General features: G+C 34.0%; 1 protein-coding gene across 1 annotated transcript in view; it reads right to left on the bottom strand.

Moving 5' to 3' along the window:
* Nucleotides 1-10,291: 10,291 nt before the first annotated feature.
* The window catches only part of LOC106467918 (ubiquitin-conjugating enzyme E2 R2-like), a 34,924-nt gene continuing 21,649 nt past the window's right edge, over nt 10,292-23,566 (bottom strand). Inside the window, exons 3-5 of the mRNA XM_013928303.2 lie at nt 16,446-16,543; nt 15,526-15,660; nt 10,292-11,259 (exon numbers count right to left, since the gene is read on the bottom strand). Of these exons, the coding sequence (XP_013783757.1) occupies nt 11,037-11,259; nt 15,526-15,660; nt 16,446-16,543 (456 nt within the window). The 3' untranslated portion in view covers nt 10,292-11,036. The remainder of the gene's footprint in view (nt 11,260-15,525; nt 15,661-16,445; nt 16,544-23,566) is intronic.

Below are 23,566 nucleotides of genomic sequence, written 5' to 3'. Positions count from 1 at the left end.
CTGATATATACCACTGACAATTCAATCAAGCACTTGATTTATGCCTTAAGCGCTAAATGCTACCAATTATAAAGTAGCCTTAATGGCTCTTTCTAAGCCTAACATTAATGATATACAATCTCACAATCTTATCATATACACTTGCGTGGCCTTAAGGGTGCGTTCTAACACTAACACACAGTTTTATAACTTAAAAGTTTTATAAGTTAAAACATATGTAGTTTAGATAAAGTTAATTTATCAAACTTTTCTTAAAACGTGAAAAATTAAATAACGATAGCATTAATAACAAATGTTATGTGCATTATTAAAAAGAGCATATAAAAGACAATTATGTGTAGCTTAGAGCATAGGTTCCCAAGCTGTGGTATTTGGACCACTGGTGGTCCGTGGAAAGTTTTCATAATTACCGAAAGGAAGTTTGTAGATACCGGAGCAAATCCGACACATTAGCTCTTGAAAAGTTCAGCTATATAAGCAGAAATAACACGTATAAATTATGTGAAAAGGTCTAAAACTTTACATTATATGGCTTTTGAGTTAAAGTAGGAAAATATACTGTGTACTTGGGAATTTTTGTGCATTGTAAAACATGGACTAACTGTAGAGCACTTAGTGTGACAGAACATTAAGTCAGAGTTTAAAGGAAATCAATTATTAGAGTTTTGGATTCATAGAACTGAAAAGTACTCGGAACTTGTAAACAAAGCAGTTTGTTCTCTGATGTCATTTGTTACTAAATACACGTGATTCTCATCTCTTGCGGCACCGAAATCCAACTACAGATGCAGGATGAATGCTGAACCTGACCCGGGGCTAAAGCTAAATAACATTACAAAACTCTGCTCACAAAAATAGGGGAACCCGTTGCATTAAAACATGAAAATGTAAGTGTGTGGTTAATATCAACATCATAGAGATTTTATGCGATTACTTTGGTTTGTTAAATAATAATGTCGTTATGCTGTCCATACAGTCGCCCCCCACCTCTCCAAAAAAATGAGGCGTTCCCCCCCATCAAAAAAAAGTTTGGAAACCAGTGATAGAGGTAAACAAAGAGCAAATGAACAAGTTTAAATGGAAACTTAAAATTTGATAATTGTATTAAAACAAACACTGAAGATCAAATTAATTAAAGAAATGAAAATTGATAATAAAAAACATATAATAAAAGAGCAATAATAACCGAAATGGCCTTTGACATTGTATGAAACGTACAGAATGTTAACAAGGCAAAATATTCATTCATTTCAATCGGATGGCTTTATCGTAGCTTAGTGGTCAACGTCCTGGGTTGCGCACCGGAAAGTCTACGGTTTACGCCGCGATGTTGCTGAATACACTCTGTACTTTCAGTTATGGGTGCGTTATAAAAGTGACAGCCATTCCTTTATAAAATTCAAAGTCGAACAAAGCCTTTATGGAAGGGTGATGCTGACAGATGCCTTTCCTTTGATGAGTAGTTTACGATTAGAGATGGCTATACTTGAATCCTCAGCTTAGCAGTTTAGCCCATGTGTAAATAAGATGCCATTCAGATTGAGAATACTAAATAATTCCATATGGCTGTGTTGATCAAAGTTTTAGACCAACTTGACTTCAAGTCGAACTCTCTCTATTGGATGTCGATGGGTGCATGTTCAAGTCCAATGATTGAAAAATTATCAGGTGTGTGTCTTCCATTTTTACTGTCGTCACTGTGTTCGATGAAATACAGATGATCCCGTGCCTTGTCATCAAACTGACGACGCATCTGTCCAAAGTATACACGTCCACAGGCGTTGGAATAACTGAATTTTAGTGTAAAGGAACACCGACGATTGAGGACAATTTGTTTGCCATGTTTAAATATCGACTTTCCCTGATAATTATACAGAATTCTTTATTCCCCATTTAAAGGAGCACTTGGATACTGGCTCAAAAGTTGGGGCACGAGCCCCCTCCCCCAACATCATATCCACATCTATGCACATGTCTACATTTTTCACGTATCACACAGTAGATTAAACACTAAGATACACAAGTAAAAGATTCTCTTGACGTAAAAGTAGTTTTAGAAACTTTTGACCCACTTTAATGTATTGTTCAGGTTTGTTGCAGAGATGGTATCTACTTATACACATGACAAATCAACTTAAAATTACTTTGTACGTAAAAAATCGCGAGAGTGTCACGTCAGTAAGCGAGAAGTGGTTTTTCTGTAAAAACGATATTAACAATTACTTATATTCATGTCTTAGAGTTTTTTTGTCAGCGGGATGATAAGTTAAACTACGAGATATTCTGTTGTTTTTGTATTTCATGATGTGGCACAAAGAATTTTGCACGCAATATTGTCACTTTTTGACTGCTTTCGAAAAGACGAATATAGGATAAACCCTGTTAAATGAAAAGAAAAAAATCCGTAATACAAATATAGGAGAGATATTGTGTGGTGCCGTTAGGGTTGAAGAGAATCAAAACAAAAAATAAATGAGAATTGGTGTTCTTGTAGCGTAAACTATCGATATCTTGCAGGATAATTTGGATGTTTTAAAAATGGGTAAGGACAATGTAAGAAACGTCTGGAAAATTAAACACATTAATTCATTTACCCAGCCGGATGAAACGGGAGCTGAAAAACCATGGATAGAAGAAAAAAAAAAGCATGAGGAGGCGTTCAAGTTCAGCCCTAAACATGGAAGATACGCCTGCACCAATATTAATTGGTGAACCCATTTTATTTCCCCTGGCAATTTTTGTAGTTACCATTAAACTGAAATGTATAATGAGGTAATACAAATCCGGTTAAACAAATAAGTGTATCTGTGAGTTATATCTTCATTACAGGGGACAGCGATACGTAAAAGATTTAATATCCCTAGCAAACAGGTAGGTTTCTATGTTGTTAAAATGAGCGTTGTGAATTAAAAAACGAGCATGGCTGGTATGTTTAACGTAAACAGAAAGAACTGCTACAAGGGATAAAAAGACTTGTTCGGTACGGCAGTTACATGTTCAAACAGTGGGGCAATCGGGGTTATTCTCTCTGTGATTTTTGTAAAAAGATCAACTATTTTTTTGTTATTTTTTCAAAGAGACTTACAGCTGTAGGGGAATATCTTTGCGGTTAATTAAATTGTTATTGATCCCCTGGTGGGACAGTGGTAAATCTACGGACTTTCAATGCTACCATCTGGGGTTTGATTCCCCGTAGTGGCCACAGCAAATAGCCCAGTGTTGCTTTGCTCTAAAACAAATAACCAAAATTGGTATTGTTGTTGGGTTTTTTTTTGTTGTAAATTCATTGTAACTAAAAACTGGGTTTTTGTCTGAATCGCATATTGTATTGGGTGTTACTTAGCTTTAACTTTTTATAGTGCAGTTGAAAGGCAGCTTCTCTATTGCTGTTTGCTTTTCCAAAGCACGTGCTATCATATAAACAGGACTGAACGAAAGGTCATTACCTGAAACATCCCCCCCCCAAAAAATCTACGTGATAATTTACGCGTTTTTTCCTAAGCTTTTTTTTTATTATTATCAGTGACGAAGTTTCTGCTTGTTATTGCAAAATAATACAACCTTCAATCATAATTCAGAAATCTCTAGCCAGTCTCTATAAAGTTAAAATATTAGAAGTTAATTGCTTATCTCTTTATTTGGTCCAAAACGTAAGTTCGTATACAGACAGTTAGCTGAAAAGTACAATAAAACCACGGTTTGTTTTGAGTGATAAGCTGCACAAACTATTTGTGCTGTGTTCTCAGTATGGATCGAAACCCGAATTGAAATATTTTACACTTTCAACTTTATCGCTGAGCCACCGGGAGAGGGGGAGCAATAAAGTATTTTTTTTGTATTTACTTCATCCTGCAATTAGGCATTGACACCTATTACAAACCTATTTTTATCTAACAACATTATATTGACATTTTACAATAGATTAATTGAAGGAAAAACAGATTACACAAACAAAACTTCAATATTAACACGGTATCAACTTTTCTTGATTTGTGGTATCTCGGCCTACTCTACTTTCAAATCTAACCTAGGCCCACCGACTTGTTTTACACCGTTCACTACCAGTATTTTGTCCGTTACAACACTCGGTGTAAAGAACGGGCCACAAAATGAAGTGGAATCGTTAATTTTTATGTAAAATACACAGAGAACCTCAGCAATGTTAATGAGTTTAATTGCTTTATTCTCTATGCAATCCATATTATTAGGGTATTTCGTCCATGAATAAGTTAAAAAGAAAAGTATTTAAGAACCCGAAGGGATCCACCAGAGTCTATGGGTTACTAGCGGTTTTAGACCGTAGCTGTCGTGGTTCAGTTATGTCGAGTGTTTGAATTAACCTGGTAACAAGTTAAAATTAACTACAAGTTGAATTATAAACAACGCACTTATCCATTCTTTTTTTCTTCCTGCCATCACGAAACATAAGAAAGTATCATCCCTGGAAACCATAATTAGCCTTCGCTATTTTTTATTACTTACTAACATCAATTCTGTCTCTGAGTCTGCTTTTTACGATTACTGTGATAATATAAAATACGTTCAAGAGTTTATCAATACAGTGTAGTTATTGTTTTGTTTCAGGCTATTCGAAAATCGTGAAATGGTAGCGAAGTACTACTGATAAGGATTAGGGGATTGTGACCACCGTGGGACAAACAACTATACTGCTGACAGTAACCCTACAATTAAGGTTGGGTTTACTTTCCTCGTAGCAAGACCACCGTCAGTGTATCTTTTGTTACTCACCGGAAGTACAGTTATAAATTAAGTAGTGACCAGGACAGTCCAGATGTCAGTATTATTAACCCAAATGTAGCCACGGGTATCCATTTCCTAAACTGGAACAAGGAAAATTAAACTTATAACAACTGCTTATCTAATATTTAATTACCACGATATTTAATATTCAAGCTATAAATTCATATAATAATACTTTTCACTGACGTTACCAAGAAACTAAAAAATGAAATGTTAGATAATTTGTGATAAGCAGCATTTGTTTATATTGCAGAGCTAACAACACGTATTAGTGAAAAAAAAATCTCACGTTTTGTTCAAATTAGTAACGCATTGTGGTTGGTTGGCCGGCTGGATCCATGTAAAATTCAACATCACATTCATCCATTGTCTCACGCTTTCTTTGCACAGCTACGCGATCGCCTGATGCTGTTTCAAACTACTACTAAACCCACCCTCTATCTGTCATATAATTGGAGATAATTCTTTCGGTTCAACTTAAATGTTATGACTACCCTGCCCGTCCAAATAATAATTTCATGTCAGTGGGAGTTACACTGTAGAGAGAATTTAAAAATTTTAAATGACTTAATCCTGACAGCTCATTAGGGGGACAGACCCCCACTACAGAGCTGGATACGCAACTACGCTTATGGTTTTGTGCCATCGAAGTGTTGATACATGCGCTGGGAAATCGTCCTCGTACACTAAAATACTCATGGACACGACAGCCTTACGACGGAGCCTTTTGCAATGGAAATTACGCTGTAAAACTATCACAAAACTGCTCTGTCACCAGATCGAACGTGACCGTACATGGCAAGGCTACAAAATCCTTATAATATAAATTTTCCATCATCCCCTCGTCCATGAACGCACATTCAATGTAATAGAGCATAAAAAATCATACAATAGTTTGGATTGATAGTGCTTATAAATCACAGAAGTATCCAAGTTAAGTGCTATATCATATTTAATGAGTTTAATACTTCAGAAATCCGTGCTTCTGTTATCCGATATGTGATAAGCCATGTTTCGTGGCTTTTGTCAGTCATTCATCAAGGTGACATGATATATTCAATAACAGGATGTTTTTACTTTCTTCTTTATAAAGTATCTTCTCCCAATATTTATTTTTTCCGTTGTTCTAAAATGAAAAAATTTCTTTCCCTTCTACAACAAAGCTATACAATTGGCTGTCGTGATAGTCGCGGTGACCGTACCCTTAATTTAACAATTATTAACTCAAAGTTTACCAACGGGCCACTAGAGGACGTGGTTTATGTTTGTAAACATATTTTCGTTCTTCTTGTATTTAGTATATCTAAAATGTACAAACCTCTTTTTAAAAACTATTAAATTCTAAAAATAACAATACGTATAGATAATTTATTTTTATTATTAAAATGTAAACAAATTTAATTATTTTTAATTTCATACTACTCATTGGAACGTTTTGTTTTTAAATGCTGAAAACAAAAAATGTAATCCAGCGTGTTTTTTCCTACAAGGCCCCCTGCCATTAAGGTGTGTCGAAATGTAAAAAGATTAATTACTTGGGTTGAAATCTTTATGATTTCAGATTTGTTTTTCGTTTTGTTCTCTGTAGGGAAACCTGATGTTCAGATAACAGTGTCCACGAACAGGCTATCTCCCTGAAGATCGGAAAATAAACTTCACCCTGCTGTTCTGATGATATAAAATGGTTCAACGACACTTGTACAGTAGATAGGCGTATATAGGATGAGTTACAGGTGTTACAACTAGATTGATTGGTTAGGACTTTGGGTGAGATCAGCAGGATATTTATATGGCTTGATGCCACAACTAAATATAGCTAAAGAGAGTGTACTTCTCGACAAGGTCAAAGGAGCTAAACGCGGGCTAATAACACAACTTTCAAGACAACTCGATTCTTTGTGCTGTACTTAAGAAACGGGCGCATTTCGCACCTTCTTGGATAACCTAGGAGTCATGCCTTTAATTGCTAAACACATATACATATGTGGAATAAGAAAAAAAATATATGTTGCTGCAAATTAACGATAAGATAGGAGCTTGCTAGCGACGATACATTTTGTCAAAGATACGTTTCGTAATTCTTTTAATCCGACAGGAAGTATTATGTAAAGCAGTCCTGAAACCTACAAGCACTTATTTCTAGGCAGATAACTATTTGCCATCAATGTTGACACGTAAAAAAAAACAAAAATGTTGGTTGTTTGTTAACACCTTCTTTTTTAGAAATTATACTTCTTGTAACCTGTACCAAAATTTGTGTCTAGACAAATCTTTCTGATCTGCTCTGCTCAACTATGTCTTAATCATTTTTAATGTAAACCTAGTCACAGTGAAACATGCCGAATCAAGACGACGATTAAAATCATATTTTCCTAACACAAAAAACTCCATTTATCAATTAACGATCCAGCTATTTTCTCAGTAAGTTGTACACGTTATATAGCCTTAAGATGTTAATCCTCAAATCGTATGCTAGTGGGTCTACATGAAGAAATTTTACTTGTTGCAACACTCGGAATAAACAAAAAAAAAAAACCTACTGGAAACCAGTCATTTTATAAGTAAAATACAGTGACCCTCAGTGTTAATTAGTAGAATTAACTGCAACATAAACCGTATTCTTAACTTTTTTTTGTTGTAACTCGTACGTTATTAAGAACCCTGTAACAAACAAAAAAACATATGAACCCACAAGTAAATTGGTGTATAAATAGTTTAGGTATAGGATGGGATCCATATGGTAACATCAAGAGAACATGTCTCAAAATACACAACACATCTAACTAAAGCACGATAAACTTAAATGTATGTAAATCTATGTTTACTGTAGTACAAAAATTAAATTATTAACCTGAAAATAAAGCTAAAATCTTCCAAATTAAATAACATATTTCTAAAAATACTTAAATATGTCAAAAGGCCACTATTTATTCTGTGGTTATAAGACAAAAAAATTCGCTATTTGTCATTCAACTTGTGTAATTTTTAATTTGTTTTATATTTCTTGTGTTACCTATATACCCGTTTGTTTTAAGATACTGATTTATTCAACAAATTGAGGAATACTTAAGCTAACGTATTTGAAAAAAAATAAAACTTCAGTACGGTCTCTCGTGGCGCAGAAGTTGTCATAGAGTAAATGTGCCTGTTTTGAACTTGAGATAAACAGTCACCACTGTCTAAAAATAACTGTGTGTGTGTTATATGTGGAACGTTTTTTGTTGATAAAGCGATGAACTGCTCTTAATGCGGTAAGACGGACTAAATACAATCAATATAAAGCGTATAATGAAACCAACGATCTTCGATACGATAAATGGTGATACAGGAAAATGGAAAGTTTGGTTAGCATTTGGGTACACTGATGTCTCACAGGTAAGTCTGAAGTAGCGGCAAAATGGAGGTTCACGACTGTTGTACAAAGAATAAATAAATCCCACAGAGAAAACATGTAAACAAATTAAATAATATTTCTATCCACAAAAAAATGTGTGCAAATTCCTAATTTCCGATCTACTGACCGGCATCCAGTCTTAATGACTGTACTACCGAGGTTATGGAAGGGTGAAATTCGTAGCTATTTCAGATACGATCTTTGAAGCAAGCGTATATTAAAAGATGTATAAACGTCGTCAAAATGATAAATCTTTTTGAAAATAACACAGTGATTTCAAAAATTAAAACATCCCAAAGCGTGAAATCTTCCAAAAGAGGGACTCTTCCCTATTACGAAAAATATGGTGAAAATAAAAAAATACCAAAAAAATAATGAAAATTAAAACCAAATGATAAAAACGGTCAAAACTGTGAAAATGATGGAAATGGTATAAAGAACGTCACAATGACATAAAACTATGGAAACAGTGTAAACACTTTAAACTGACAAATTAAAACTATGGAAACAGTGTAAACACTTTAAACTGACAAATTAAAACTATGGAAACAGTGTAAACACTTTAAACTGACAAATTAAAACTATAAAAGTGATGAAAATGTTAGAAATACCAAAAAAAAAAATGATATACTAAAACCATATTATTTTAACAAGAACTTAATGTGCACACAATCATAGTGTATTATAACTGTGGGAGCCCACCATTTCAACACAAATGGAACCACTTCTTGATCTTGTTTAACCACACCACACAAAGGTAATCAGATGTATAATTAGACAATAAGTTATCCAAACATCAACTTTTAACTGTTAATACCACAAATCACACAGTGCTTCACATTAAGCTTGAACCAATCACACAAAATTTGTACTATCTTTGAAAGGAATGTCCAAGGATGAAACACCGTAAAACTAGTTTCAAAATAATTCCGCTATTCAACTTATAATGATGATAAAAGGGTTTCATGTTTTATTATAGTCTACTTGCACGTCCTTTTAAGGAGCCTTTGTTAAGCAGCGAACCACTTTCTTTAACTTAAGATTCTTAAGATTAAGGTCTATGATTCAAGTGATATTTATGCCTATTGTAGTTTTAGTGGGTCACTAGCTTTAAAGTGTGTTGAAAATTAAAACCATCCTTCAGTGCTACACTACTCTCTACTGCTTAATACAGAGAGAAAGCAGAAAATATTATAAAAGTATTTGGTACTTTCAACCTGAAACAGCACCTTATGGGATGCCCAAAGTTCAGGCATATCAATCCCTAATCTATAGCTGTTGACCACCATGAGGGGAATCAGTCAACAGCATCTGTCACCTACATAACCGTGGGACTGTCAGGCACGTTTATAATGTACCCACAGGTTAATGATTGGAATGTGTTCGGCAACGTACTCCTGGCTCAAACTTTCCAATTCCCTTAGCCATACATGGCCTTAATAAAGGTAATAGTAAAATTAATGGGCATAGCATAGAGGTGTCACATACACATCTTAGGCTTTGCAGTAAGATTTATTTCTTTCAGTGACACTTGCTCAACTGAGATTGTGTTATTATCAACATAATCTATAGCAAAGTTTATTCAACTAAAAAGGTTTCTAAACAGCATTTTCTGAAGGTGTTTTATTAACTTCTACAAATTAAAAAAAAAGTCCCACACAAAAATATTTATCCATACTGTGTACAAGACAATTCTGATAAGAGGTCCCCAGTAATTTTTAGGGAGTGATGTTTTTGTTTGTAATTAAGCACAAAGCTACACAATGGGCTATCTGTGCTCTGCCCACCACGGGTATCGAAACCCGGATTCTAGCGTTGTAAGTCCGCAGACATACCGCTGTACCACCGGGGGGCAGGGAGTGATGTTACAGAGACTTTTTCTGTGGCTTCTGATAAAGATTATCAACTCATCCTAGTGAACCACTGTCTTAGCTTTGTTAATATGCTGCCATCTAATAAAGTTACTGAATATACAACAGTGAACTTCCAGGAACAGTCTAGAACATTCAGTACTAAGCTTATAAGAAAGACATTCTGCCACATTTCTAAAAACACTATAGCAATTATTTTCAATATATTTTGTTTTAAAAACTAATACCGAAATAAAACAAAAAAAACGAAACAATAATACAGGAATTAAAATGGTGTATATAACAACTTTACACTTTTATTTCACACATAGGTCCTCCATGCCCGAACAGTAAGTTATGTAAATTTAAAGTTTAACCTACACAGATGTACATCTACATTTATAAATAGAAATACAGTGATTGTAAGTCAAGAAAAAATAAAAACAAACTACATGTAATACAAAAATTTTCTATAATAAAAAATGCAAGAAGCATTACATGCAAAAATCTGTTTTCTACATGTAATTAATTCTCTTTAAAAAATAAGCTAGATATATAATAATTTGTGCAGTTTTCTACATTATGCAAAAATACTTTACCTGGAAAAAAAGTCACTATTGCAAGAGAAAAATATAGATAATAATTTACACTATAATGTCAATTACATTACACATGGTGGTGAAGTTTGCTTCTTCTTACATTGTTGTTAGATATATAATTGTGTTCTTTTAGAATTGAGATGTATTATAAAATCATCCAATCTATATAAAACAATTTTAATGACTAACAATACAATTAAATGGATAATATTCTTTTTGAGTTAGTGTGTTTCTATTTTGTGTTAGTCAGCTAGTAGATAAAGAGAATTTTTTTCCCTTAAAAGTGGCTGCCAAAATACTGCCCAAATTTACTGTCTCAAACCTGATGTGTAATGCGAAAAAAAAGTGTCCACCAGTAGATGCACACCTTTTTTGTTGATTTTGATGTATGAAGAAACAATGAAATGATCCTAGAAAATAAAATGAGCATCATCATGATTCTTCATTTCCTGAATCTTCATCATCTTCATTATATTCCTCTTCTTCCTCTTCATCATCATCAAGATCATCTCCATAATCGTCAACATAAAAGTCTGTCATGTCTGCCTCAGATTCCTGTGGTCTAGGTTTCTGTCTAATACAGTATTCATCTAATGTTGTTGGCACAACCACATTATCTTTCTCAGCTTCTGTTCTGCTTGCTGCAATCTGTTTTCTGTAAAAACAGAAAATCACATTAGTATGTTTATGCCCAGAGAATATATTTAGCATGCTTGTAGGTTATTGTTAGTAGAATTATAACAATTCACCAAAATTATGATTCACTGGCCATGGTTGGTTTGTGGTTGGGTTAAATTATGATTCACTGGTCATGATTGGTTTGTGGTTGGGTTTTATTTTTGTGAATGTCATTTATTTTATATAAAAACAAGTGCTTTAAATAATATAAAGTACAAACTGACTTTTTCATGCAAGTCCATGATCAGTCTAGGTACTGTATAATTGTTCTAAAGATAGATTTAGTTACTCTTAGTAACAGGCATTGAAAATTCTGTTAGTTAGGTTTCTATATTCATAATGAATACCACTTATCAAATTATTCAACAGATGAAATCAAAGTACCATGTCCTGTGTCAATAATGTTTGACTCAAAACGTAAAACAGAGGACACACCTTTGTCCAACAAATCAATTGTTTGAAATTTTAGATCAAAATGGAGTGAAAAACTTGTAATTCAAAAACAATAATAAAATTTGTGAGGTGGAGGTTAGTTATAAAACAAAAACAACAATAAACATGGTCACACACGTTAAACAAAAACAACAATAAACATGGTCACACGCGTTACACAAAAACAACAATAAAAATGGTCACGCGCGTTACACAAAAACAACAATAAACATGGTCACGCACGTTACACAAAAACAACAATAAACATGGTCACACACATTACACAAAAACACCAATAAACTTTTTTTTTACGGTTTTGGAACCAAGATGTGAGAACCCTTCTAAGACACACTTTGGTGCTGTAGTAATTCCAGACACGTACAAAGAAGAAAAAGACAAGCTTGATATTAAACTAAAAGGTGCTTCTTCTGTTACCCTTGCCAGTGATGGATGGACTTTGAGATCTACTAAAAGCTACATCACTGTTACTGGGCATTTTATAAACAACAACTGAGAAATAAGATATTAAATACTATAAATAAGACAATTAAACGAGTCGCATATGGCTGAGTACATGTCAGATGTAATGAATGAGACTTGAAAACTTTTCACGATCCAGCAAAATTAAACCTAGCAAGACTCTCACCTCAGGTGCAATGCTTGCACACACTGTTAACTTGGATGCTCAAAAAGGCCTTCATGTGTCACAAGTGGATAGGTTGTTAGGGTAGGTAAAAAAGGTAGTTTCCTTTACTACAGATGTTCAATGGCAAGTGCTTAACTGAAAGTCAATCAGCTTATGCTTAAACTTTGTCAGTGCAAGCTGATTCAAGACATTCCAACCAAGTGTAATTCTAATTCTAACGTGATGTTTTGTTACTTGGAACAGCAGCTTGCAGTTTTGACAACATTTATGTACAAAGAAGTTTATATGAACTAGCAGAGACCTGCAAAACATTTCCGGCCAAATTAGTATCTTTATCGTAACAGTACTTCTTTAAATATAAAATTTCTAGCACAATACAAACGAATTTTAATCACAGACAACGAAATGTGTAAATCCACTTATATATATATATATATATAGGCTGTACTTTTCAAAACTTCAACTTATGTTAGGTCTAAGTTCGATAAAGAGATAAATTAACACTATAACTTGTGCAAGTTTTTTTTGTAGTTTAGTTATGACTAAACTTTACTGTACTTAATACTATCGATAAATAAACTTATAATGTTATTCTACGACCTAACGTCAAACCTTTTTTAAAACTTTGATCAGTTTTTAATATTCTGTTATACAAAATGGTTAGTAAAGTATATTTACATTCCCCTTTTGTTGTTACTTCTTGTTTCATACAACAATCATAGCAACTTGATCACTGAGCTTTGCAGCTCTCTGCTGCAGGTAGACTGTTTATTGTAGAGTGAATAATGCGCATGCATGTTTTTTCTTGGGGAAACTTTCTAACTAAGCATGCTTATGCAGCAGGTTCTCGGTCAGAAAGCGTAACAGTCGTACATACAAACAAGCAGAATAATAGTATAGATGATTATGTTAAATAGTGCCTTTGATATTTTGTTCAATAAAGTTCATGTTTCAGAAGATTAAGTTACAATTTAATAAATAAATTTCCTATTTCTTCAAAAACCCAGTATTGATCATTATGTATTTGCTATATTAACAAATTATCATAGTCATATTTATTATGATATGATATGTAAGGGATACATATCAAATCCTATGGTAAGCATATTATTACAGCCTTCCTGGTAGCGTAACTAAACAAAATGAGTTACAGTAGCACAATTTTCACACATTGTTAATACAGTAGTTTTCGTGTACATTTTAATATAAAAAAAAAAAATTTAATAAAATCTCAAATATTTACCCTACTCATGCATTGGCACTGCGAAAGTCAAAGGAAAGGCTATGTTCGCATTAAAGTTTTTTTTAAACAAATTGTACCTTCTAGACCATTTCCTGGTTTTCAACATGTAATTTTATTAGCTCACTATGGTTAACTAACTAACATCTACTAAAGTTTGTTTTAATAGATTTTTTATTTCCTTGTTCATTTTAAATGAACTGATCACAGCCTCCTTTTGTTGATCAGTATACATGTGTATGTATGTGCATTTTTATGTTATTTGATTATATACAGAGATATAATGATCAAGTTACTAAAAAATAAGTTCAATAATGAAGTTATACACTTCTTTTAATGACCACACACTTAAACGTTCAGCTTTCCAAAGTGGTTTTTGAGCAGCATCTTTCATTAAGCCCAAAAAATCTACTACATACATAGAATATAATCTGCCTTCTTGTTTTCACAGCAGCCTACAAGCCAGTAAATTTTCTTATGAAACATGCCAAAGCTTTCCAAAGTGGTTTTTGAGCAGCATCTTTCATTAAGCCCAAAAAATCTACTACATACATAGAATATAATCTGCCTTCTTGTTTTCACAGCAGCCTACAAGCCAGTAAATGTTCTCATAAGACAAGCCAATTCTTTCAGTATTGGCTTTTTATAGTAAAATATGGAGTATATCTATAAAGACATGCAATAATTTATTTCATTAGCTCTCAGAAATACTTATGATTTTATTTACTTACATAATACCATTAATTATATAATAACTTGTACCAGAAGAACTGCTAAAAAAAACTTCATTAAAAATGTTACAATTAATAACAAGTATTCTTAATTATGAGTGCCAAGCAAACCAAAAAAGCCTTGGGTCATCAAGCTGGGTATCCTTGTTGTTAGCAGTGTTTTCAATTTATTCATTGGAGGGTATAGAAACAGTATTTCGAGAAACATGACTGAACATACTTTATTGCACCTCACAGTTGTTTCATACATCTGAACTTCACCCCCCCCCTTTTCTTCTAACTAAAACAAAACTGAAAAGGAGCCATTTTATAATTTGTAGCTTCGTATTCTATAAGCATGGAACTAATCATCACTCACGTGGATGTGATAGCCTATATACAGAGAGAACGTTTCTTTTACAAACAAATTATTAGAACATTCCAATTCGTTTTTTTATGTGGAAATTTACCTAAAAGAAGTTAAATTCTTAAAATTTTATCTTCTTCCTCCAGCTTTGGCCAGTAGTTTGCCAAATGTTAATCATTACTTCAAATATTACAATTCTTACTACTGTCAGTTGATTTTAGTTGCTAATATTAATTGTTTTATAGATGCCCAGTACAAAGTTCTTTAAGCACTAGAAAACGTACCACCTGGAAGAAATAAAAGAAATCAGAAAATATACATGAAAACATTGCATCACTGGAGAACTAATTACTTAGTAATATTTCAGGTGCAGATAATAACTTTTAAATTATTCATACTATTACAATCATTGCAATTACTAGTAATTTTTGCTTCACTACTCAAAACATGACAAAATAAGTCACCAATATGAGGAGCTATTCAGTTTTTATTTTGTTTTACCAACCATTATGCCCTAAATTAAGCAAAAAATGTGGCCTGACTAACTAATGAATGAATATTTGCTGTAAAATTCTTATCAATGCTATAAATGTCTCTACCAATTTGGCCGCAAATTTCAATTTCATTACTTTAAGTCATACGCTGAATCCTTTTTTGCCGCACCTTTTTTTTCATGCCTAAGGTGTTTCAGATTAGATAGTTTGTTAAAACAACGGAAAATTAACAATCGTCACATACAAAGTAAAAACGAACACTAAAATGCTTCAAAATATTGAGTTTAAAAAGCAAACAGCCAACATTGGAAACATTAATTTCATTCAGTAACAACAAGATCTGAATTACTGTACCTGACAATGTTTTCATACTCCTTGTCCTTTCCTCTAGATTCTTTCCAACGTCTATACATAACTGAAGCATCCACATTAGCAGGAGAAAAGGTATTGGGTTCATTGAGTAGAGATATCACACTCAACAATATTGTTCTGTGTAGTATACAAGGTTTATTAATACCGATACATAACATGTTCTAAAACACACCACTTATGAAGATAGTAATGCACAAGGTGTGCCATTAGATTTACCAGAAAACCATATTAAAAAAATAATGGTGGTCAAATCACTCCTTTTTTTTTAATTACTACATAATTAAACAACTAAACTAACATATCATTAAATAATAAGAAAACAAGCATTTTCAAATTCAAAGTTACTTTCGCTAAAACCTAATATATAAAGCACAACACAAGCACACACTGAATTTAAAAAAAACACTTTATATACATATGCATTATATATATACATGAAACAAATGAGATGCCATTGCATACAAAGCTGATACAATCTAAGAAAGATATAACAGAATTATTATGCAGGAACATAAATTTCCATCTTCAAAAACTCTTTTAAATATTCACCAACTTGTTACCTTGCATATAAATACACTTTTATATATAACTATCTTTAATATTGAATATCATTTATTGCTTTTTTTTTATTTTTTATTTTTTTGCACTACTGTGGTAATCAAGCAAGTATTCTTCATTTCAGTATTAGCTATCAGGCAACTTTCAAAACTGTTTCTGTAAGACAATTTACATGTTTTGCAATGCACTTAAACAATATTTACACCTTTAAAAATGTTCTCAGAATAAATTAAAAGTTTTCCACATAAAAAAAAAGTGAAGAAAAAAAATATCTTCCTTCAATTTCTTATTGGTAAAGTATGCTCTCTGGTTACTTAAATACATTTTTCAAGCATTGAACTCACCTAACATTTTGTGTTGGGTTCCAGCGCTCACAAGGTAACTCACCACTCTGTGGGTCATCAATAGGAGGATGAAGAATAGATATACACAGGTCACCATTCTACAGGAAAACATAAATATGTGAATGTGTTTTATAGCTACCAATTTGATAATCTTGTATGCAAACTCCTGCAAAAACATGCAATTCCTATCAATTACAGGAAGTGTGTAGAACATAAATACCAAATTAAAAAATTTGATTTAATACCTTTTGTGTGTTTAGTATATGCATGTACAATACAACAACTCACATTGCCTATTTTAAGACACCTGTTACAACTAAATTTAGAAAATTAGTGCAAAAAAACAAGGTGAGTGTGAAATTGGTTTGAACATGGTCAAGGACGACAGTCATCCCATCTTCAGAACCTGTCAGTTGGTAGTTTTATTTCACCTACTGGTAACAGTGTTAAACGAGTCAATCTTTAAGCTAGTTACTATATTATGCAAGCCAGTTTTCTACCTGGTTAAACAGTTCAGTATTCCAATATAAAGCAGTGGTAAAAAATTGATTTATCCAAACTAAAAGCACAGTTTTAAAACATACTTCTGCCAGAGCTTAAATTATGCAAGATTAATTAGAATCTAATTACCTATGTAATGTACATGTCAATATCTTCTTTAACCAAGGGGTTCATAAGCTTTCCAAACTCACAATTTATCTGAGCAGTCAGACAATTCTCTGGTATCCGTTTTAACTTGGGGGGGGGGGTATTCAACTAAATCAATACAAATGTATTAAAAGGCCTACGACACAAATTTATTGTTAAAACGGAAGATATTTCACTTTTCTCTGTACTAGTTAATTTTATATTAATGACAAAATGATATATTAATACAAGTAAAATACAGTAAAAGCATATATTTTAATATTAATTTCAATAACCAGTTCTCACTACAGTATCTTTCTGAATATAATGGTAATTCTGATGTTACAAGTACAAAGCTACCATTCATGATGTTACTGTACACTTTCAACATACTCAGTGTTTGACAAGGTAGGTTTTTCTACGTTAAACAGATTAAGAGGCAAGGGGAGCTCAGCTTTCATCACAAGACATCACTCTTATGGATCCGATAACCCAATACCTATCATGGTTTTGTTCATATGACTAGCAATGGTCTTCAACAGCTTGAAATAAGTAAAGTTGTTTCATCATATTTTGAAATTAAGAAAGACCAAAAAGTAAAGTAGAGATAATGCTTTGTAGAGCTTAGTTATAGTGACAGTACACGAACTACATTAAATCATATGACAATTATATATAATGTACATATATTGTCTGCTTGTTCTACAAGTGCTAGATCTAGCACACAAGGCAAGGGGGCCCAGACAAACAATTATGAAAAAGTATTTTAGAAGTTCTAGAAAACGTGATAAAATGTGGGCTGAAAACATAACATGACTGACTGTTGAGAAGACTGCAAATGAAATGCAAGTAGTTTCAATTGTAGGTGATACTGGATTCATTGTAGAATGCCATGTTAACAAAAAATTACTGTATGAATAGAAAACAATCAGGAGAGCTTGTAGTTTACAGACTGCTTAACTAGAGGGTGAGAAACAGGCGTTACAGGGATGAGCAACTGTGAGACATGCTGTAAACCTGTATATTATGTGTGTTTCACCTGTCGAAAAGTACACCAGCTACCACTAGAATCATACATAACCAAAACATATCATTACTTGTCAAAAGATTGAATTAACAATTCCTTTCTTCTTACAACTCAACATATGGAAAAGTGTCACACTCTGTTACATATTTTGAACCATAGACAGAGTTAGGTGATTTAACTGATTAATCAATTACCTATGAATAGCAGTGACATTGATTGGTGTCATGTAAACTAGTCGATTAATTGAAATTACGATTATATCATCTTTCATGAAAATAATCATCAAATCAGAATGTGGATTTCTGATTATGACTATTTTCAATTGGTACACGAAATCAAAAGTTAACATTTTCCTCAACTGAAAATATTTCCGATAGATAATTACCTTTTCTCACAAAATAGCTTTTCTCGATTAGTACTGCTCTCTGTTGGCACAAATTTTCAATGCTCACCACTAGCCTTCTACCTCCTACTTCTGTATATCTACATTTAAATAATTATGCAGCAGACCGACACAACCCCTATAATAAACAGCACCCTCTTCACATTTGCACTCATTAATCACTTTGAGATTGGTCAAAAGACCTACACACAACAATCATCAGAAATGGAGAGGCTGGGTGGGAAATGTGAAAAGAGGTAAGTAACTATCAAAAATACATTTTCAGGTTAGGAAAATGTTAACTTCCAATACGATATCTTACCTCTACTCACAAAATAGCTAGAATCTCACACTGAACTGGTGGAGTACCAGTGAAAAAATTATCCCCCTTTAGTAAGCACCCAAAGAGAGACCATGAGGTGGAAAAGAAAATATCACACCTCAGGAGGAGACTGCACCACATTTGATCCAAGTATATTCTTCTCCCTTTCATGACTGTGTCACAAACATAAAAGGCAGAAAAAACATGAAGGAATTCCATAGTACGTATTACTGATCAATGGGAGCCTTGGGTGTCAAGTGGCTATGGTGCAACAGACCATAGTAGTAGTTTGACCTCAACTAACACTGGTGGTAACTGGAATTGTACATCAATGCCACAGTAGGTAGAGGATCACCTACCTCTTCATCACGAAACAGGAATTGGTAGGGAAGACAAGCTTCCATACCAAAATCTGTTTCCACTTGCATGCATTTCCAACCCAACCAACACCTGATCCACCAGGAACTGACATGGTAGGAAGGTGGAAAACCCTGGTAGGATAACATCTCCAGTCCAAAACTTGGCAGCATTGAGAATGGTTCTTCCAGTGTGTGGTAGGAGGAGGATACCCGGCCATAAACAAGTGAGAATATATGTGCTGCATCCAGCTACAACCAACATCAGATACGCTAGAAACTGGCATCCAGAAGATGATAGAAATAGGGACTACAAATCTGGGGTGCATCTCTAACCTAAAACCTGATGACATTGAGTATTTTTCATCCAGTCCACAGTAGCAGGAGGGATACCAGCCAGAACACATGAGAACTTAATTAGCTGGACTATCTCCAACCAACACCGAACCTCCCAGGAACCACATCTGGAGGATGATAGGGAAGAAGAATGTCACATCCTGAGGGGCAAACTGCATTATATTTAGTCGTGACATGGAGGAGTGCTTCAAACAAAACCTAGCAATATCTGGAATTGTAATTAGGTCCACAGTAGGAAGGGCATCATGTCATCAACACGATTCTAAATCGGACTGGGCTATCTCCAACCAACACCAGACCCCACCAGGAATGTAAATCCAGAGGATGGTAGGAAAGAGAAATGCCATGGTAGGAAAAAGTAATTTGACAGACATTGATAGATTAATACAACATAGTGCTACAACCAAAACCTGGTGGCATTTGGAATTGGACATCAGGTCCACTGTAGGAAGTGCTATACACCATTGACACCTGCAGAATGCCACTGTCCTACTCTCAAGTAAGTGGTATGATGCATCACTCAAGAGGACAGGGCTCCACCCCAGCATCTAGGAACTGGTAAGTGGCAAGGACTCCCATTCTCCACTAGAAGAAATGAAGGAAAAATGAGTTGGAGAGTCCAGAGAACCTCATCACTAGAGACAGTGCAATGGGTGACTGCGATATCCTATTTTGAAAAGCAGAGCTACCACATTGATGGAGTCGATCAACCAACACCCAGAGGCACCTGGAATTGTACATCAGGTCTGCGGTAGAAAGTCTCAATGTCATGGAGCATCAGAGATGGGCAGCAATCCCTGTCTACTTTACTCATGAGCGTATGGTCTGGGACAAACATACTTATGAAGCAAACGATCATGAGATAGAACTACTAGTGGTCCTACAGAACACATCATCTCTACATTGTGCATAACCTAATCTGTTTTGGAATAGATGACAATTGAACAGAGACATAACACCTGGCAGCATCTGGAATTGTACATAGAGGCCATGGTAGGAAAGGCTTCAATATAATGGACAGTATGGATTCTCAAACAAAAAAGCATACCTGGTCAGGCACCACTTGCCACAGAGTGGGGTCCACAAAACACTAGTAAAAAAAGTTCCTGAAAAAGTCAGAAAAGTTGGAAATAGCAACGTTTCACAGTGCACAATGTGAATTAAAGAAATAAAGAAAAACTAGGTTTTTAGTATAAAGAAAAATGACAACAAGTTTGCGAACAAAAACAAGCACATCTGTTCAGTACTACTGGCAATCGAAAAGTGATTAATGAGGGCAAATTGCAGAGGGCACTGGTTACGATAGAGGTTGTGTCTCGCTCCAACTGGTAGAGAGCTGCTGCATAATCATTTACATGTAGAAGCAGGTGGTGAAAGGCTAGCAGTGAGCATTGAAAATTTTTACCAACAGAGGGCAATACTAATCAAGAAAAGCTATTTTGTGAGAGGAGGTAAGATATCTTATCGAAATAATGTTATTATGTCTGTTTGTTTTTAAGTGCAAAACTACATAATGTAATGGGCTTATTTATGCTATGCCCAAATTTGGTTTCATAATCTTCTATTTACTTCAAGCTTGTTCAGTTTTGGTGATTTGGGGAGAGGGCTTGTGATTCAAGTCTTGGGTTGTTTCCATTGCCACCAAACTGCTTACCCTGTCTTTATTATGGCAAAAACTATTAAGGCTATTTGCCACTGTCACTAATTTTGAACTACAGACTAGAGGGAATGCAACTGTCTAGAAACACCTGTCCTCAACTTTGTTTTTTTACTTGTACATACCAGGGTTTGAGAAACACAATACTAATTGATTAATTAGGCCATCCATTAAATGATTAGCAAATACCATTAATCACCCAACTCTAATAATTAATATATCAAAAGTCAGTGCTTGTGTGCTTGATAGTGCTGTTAATATTGTAAATACTAATTGACTGTGATTGGATATCTATGACTCTCTTTTCACACACACACATTACAGTTTGCAATCAGCAATGGATTTAAAGCAGATATAAGCTTCAGTCATACAACAGACCAGTTTCACATTTTACTACAGTGCTGTTGCCTCAGAAGTTTTACAGGAAAAGCAACATCAGAAAGACCTTTCATAAAAAAACTTATCCAAAGGAATTTCTATCTATATCATGTCTGTATGCTTCATACATCAATGATGGGCAAAATCTATCTTTTTATCAGGCTTCACTGTGACTAAACTATATTTTGTCTGTGTTCTAGAGTCGTAGGCTGAAAACTGGCATGTACCAGAAGAAATCAATCCTGTTCTGAAGTCTCTACAGATAGCCACAACAGTAATTTGCAGTGGGAAAACAACTACAGCACTTCTGATATATCTTATCATTATAAGCCTCATGTTATCAATTTGCAAGTGAATGTTAACAGCACAAATGCAGTGAAGTCATTTTTAGATGATGTATTCTCGTCACTTGAAGAGCATCTCCAGTCAAACGAAGCTGAAACTGCTTACCACACAGCTCTCATTTTAGACCAGACACAGGAAAAATTTAAATTTTTGAATTATAATGTGTTGTGCAGTTAAACACAGTTTAGAAAAGCTCTGTGGGTAAACAAATGACAAGCAACACGAATCAAGTAGGGCGAGTGCTATGTTTTATCTAATGCCAGAGTCTGACGTGAGCAATTCAGCAATTTAAATTAAAACTTATCCACGTTTAGATTAAGGATTTGATGACAGCAAAAAAAGCAGCACTGTCTTTTTTGGACAGGTCTAGTTACCAGGAGAATGACAATCAGCCGAGTGAAACTGAGAAGTAGAATGTATGGCCAGCACAATGATTCAGACCCACTTCAACAGTAGAAAATGCACAAGGATTTTAATCTAGTTAAGGTAAAAATAGCATGAAGATTCATTTGCATCCCTACATCTTCAGTTTCATCACAATCCACTTTTTATACTGCTGAGTTGCTAGTAAACAAACCACAAACAAAACTGCAGATGGACAATGTAAACATGCTGGGATTTCTGAAGAAAGTCATGGAAGCTTTACAGATAAGGTTCATAATTAATTTTGCTCCTTACTATGTATTACATATAACACTACTGACATACTTATACTGGCAATAAATGTTGCAAAGTAAGCTAAGCAAATAAAGTAGCAGACTTAAGTATGTATACTTTGGTTTGGTATTATACTTCTGATTAACACTTTTGCACATGTTCTGTCTTACACTTAAGGGAAAGAATATTTTAATTTAATTTGGGATACTCCCGTACATCACATGAAATGATTCTAGTTTGCAACTACTGAGGGAGACCAAAACTTAAGTAAAAAAAAGAAAAAGAGATTGCATGCATTTTATTTATATTTTGGGCTGTTTTTTTTTCCACACTGCTGCCACAGAGAACTACAATGTATCATTACTGGTAAATTATTTTTTCTTTTGAAAGTTATAATTTTCCTACACTGAAAATGTATTTATGATAGGTACTTACCTCTGCCTAAAAATAAATACCTATTATTGTTCAGTGCTGCCCTCTATATGCAAACATGCTTTTTACACATGTTGCAAGCCTTTTATCTTCCCTCCATTGAAATTGACTGATTCCAATGCATCTCTCACTCAATCATCATGCATCAACCCTCCATCAATAAGAGTGCGACATACTCTCATGATGAATGTGGCTCCCTCTATTCAATTCTACCAAACTGTCCCTTCAAGTTTTGACAGAAGATGGAAACACCAGTTTTCAGTGGGGAAGAAGAGTGGGAAGTACCAATTGGAAATACATTTTCAGTGTAGGAAAATTATAACTTCCGATACAGTACCTCTTCTCACATAAATAGCTAGAATCCCACATTGAATAGGTGGAGTGACCGTTTCAATGGAAAGAAAGAAGCATCCTTTTGATTTGTTTGAGAATATAGTGAGCATTTATAGTTTCTGTGTAACTAAATTCTCTATATATAATGCATAGCAATGGACAAATACATGCCTACTCTAAGAAACAATCCACATTAAGCACAGATAAAATTTTACCAGTAGAAAAGCAGTCATTTCAAATAAAACATA

Source organism: Limulus polyphemus, unplaced genomic scaffold (genome assembly GCF_000517525.1).
Source record: "Limulus polyphemus unplaced genomic scaffold, Limulus_polyphemus-2.1.2 Scaffold2795, whole genome shotgun sequence".
In the NCBI taxonomy this organism is placed as follows: Eukaryota; Metazoa; Arthropoda; class Merostomata; order Xiphosura; family Limulidae; genus Limulus; species Limulus polyphemus.
The sequence above is the reverse complement of the archived record's forward strand: the minus strand, read 5'-3'. Positions and strand labels throughout refer to the sequence as shown.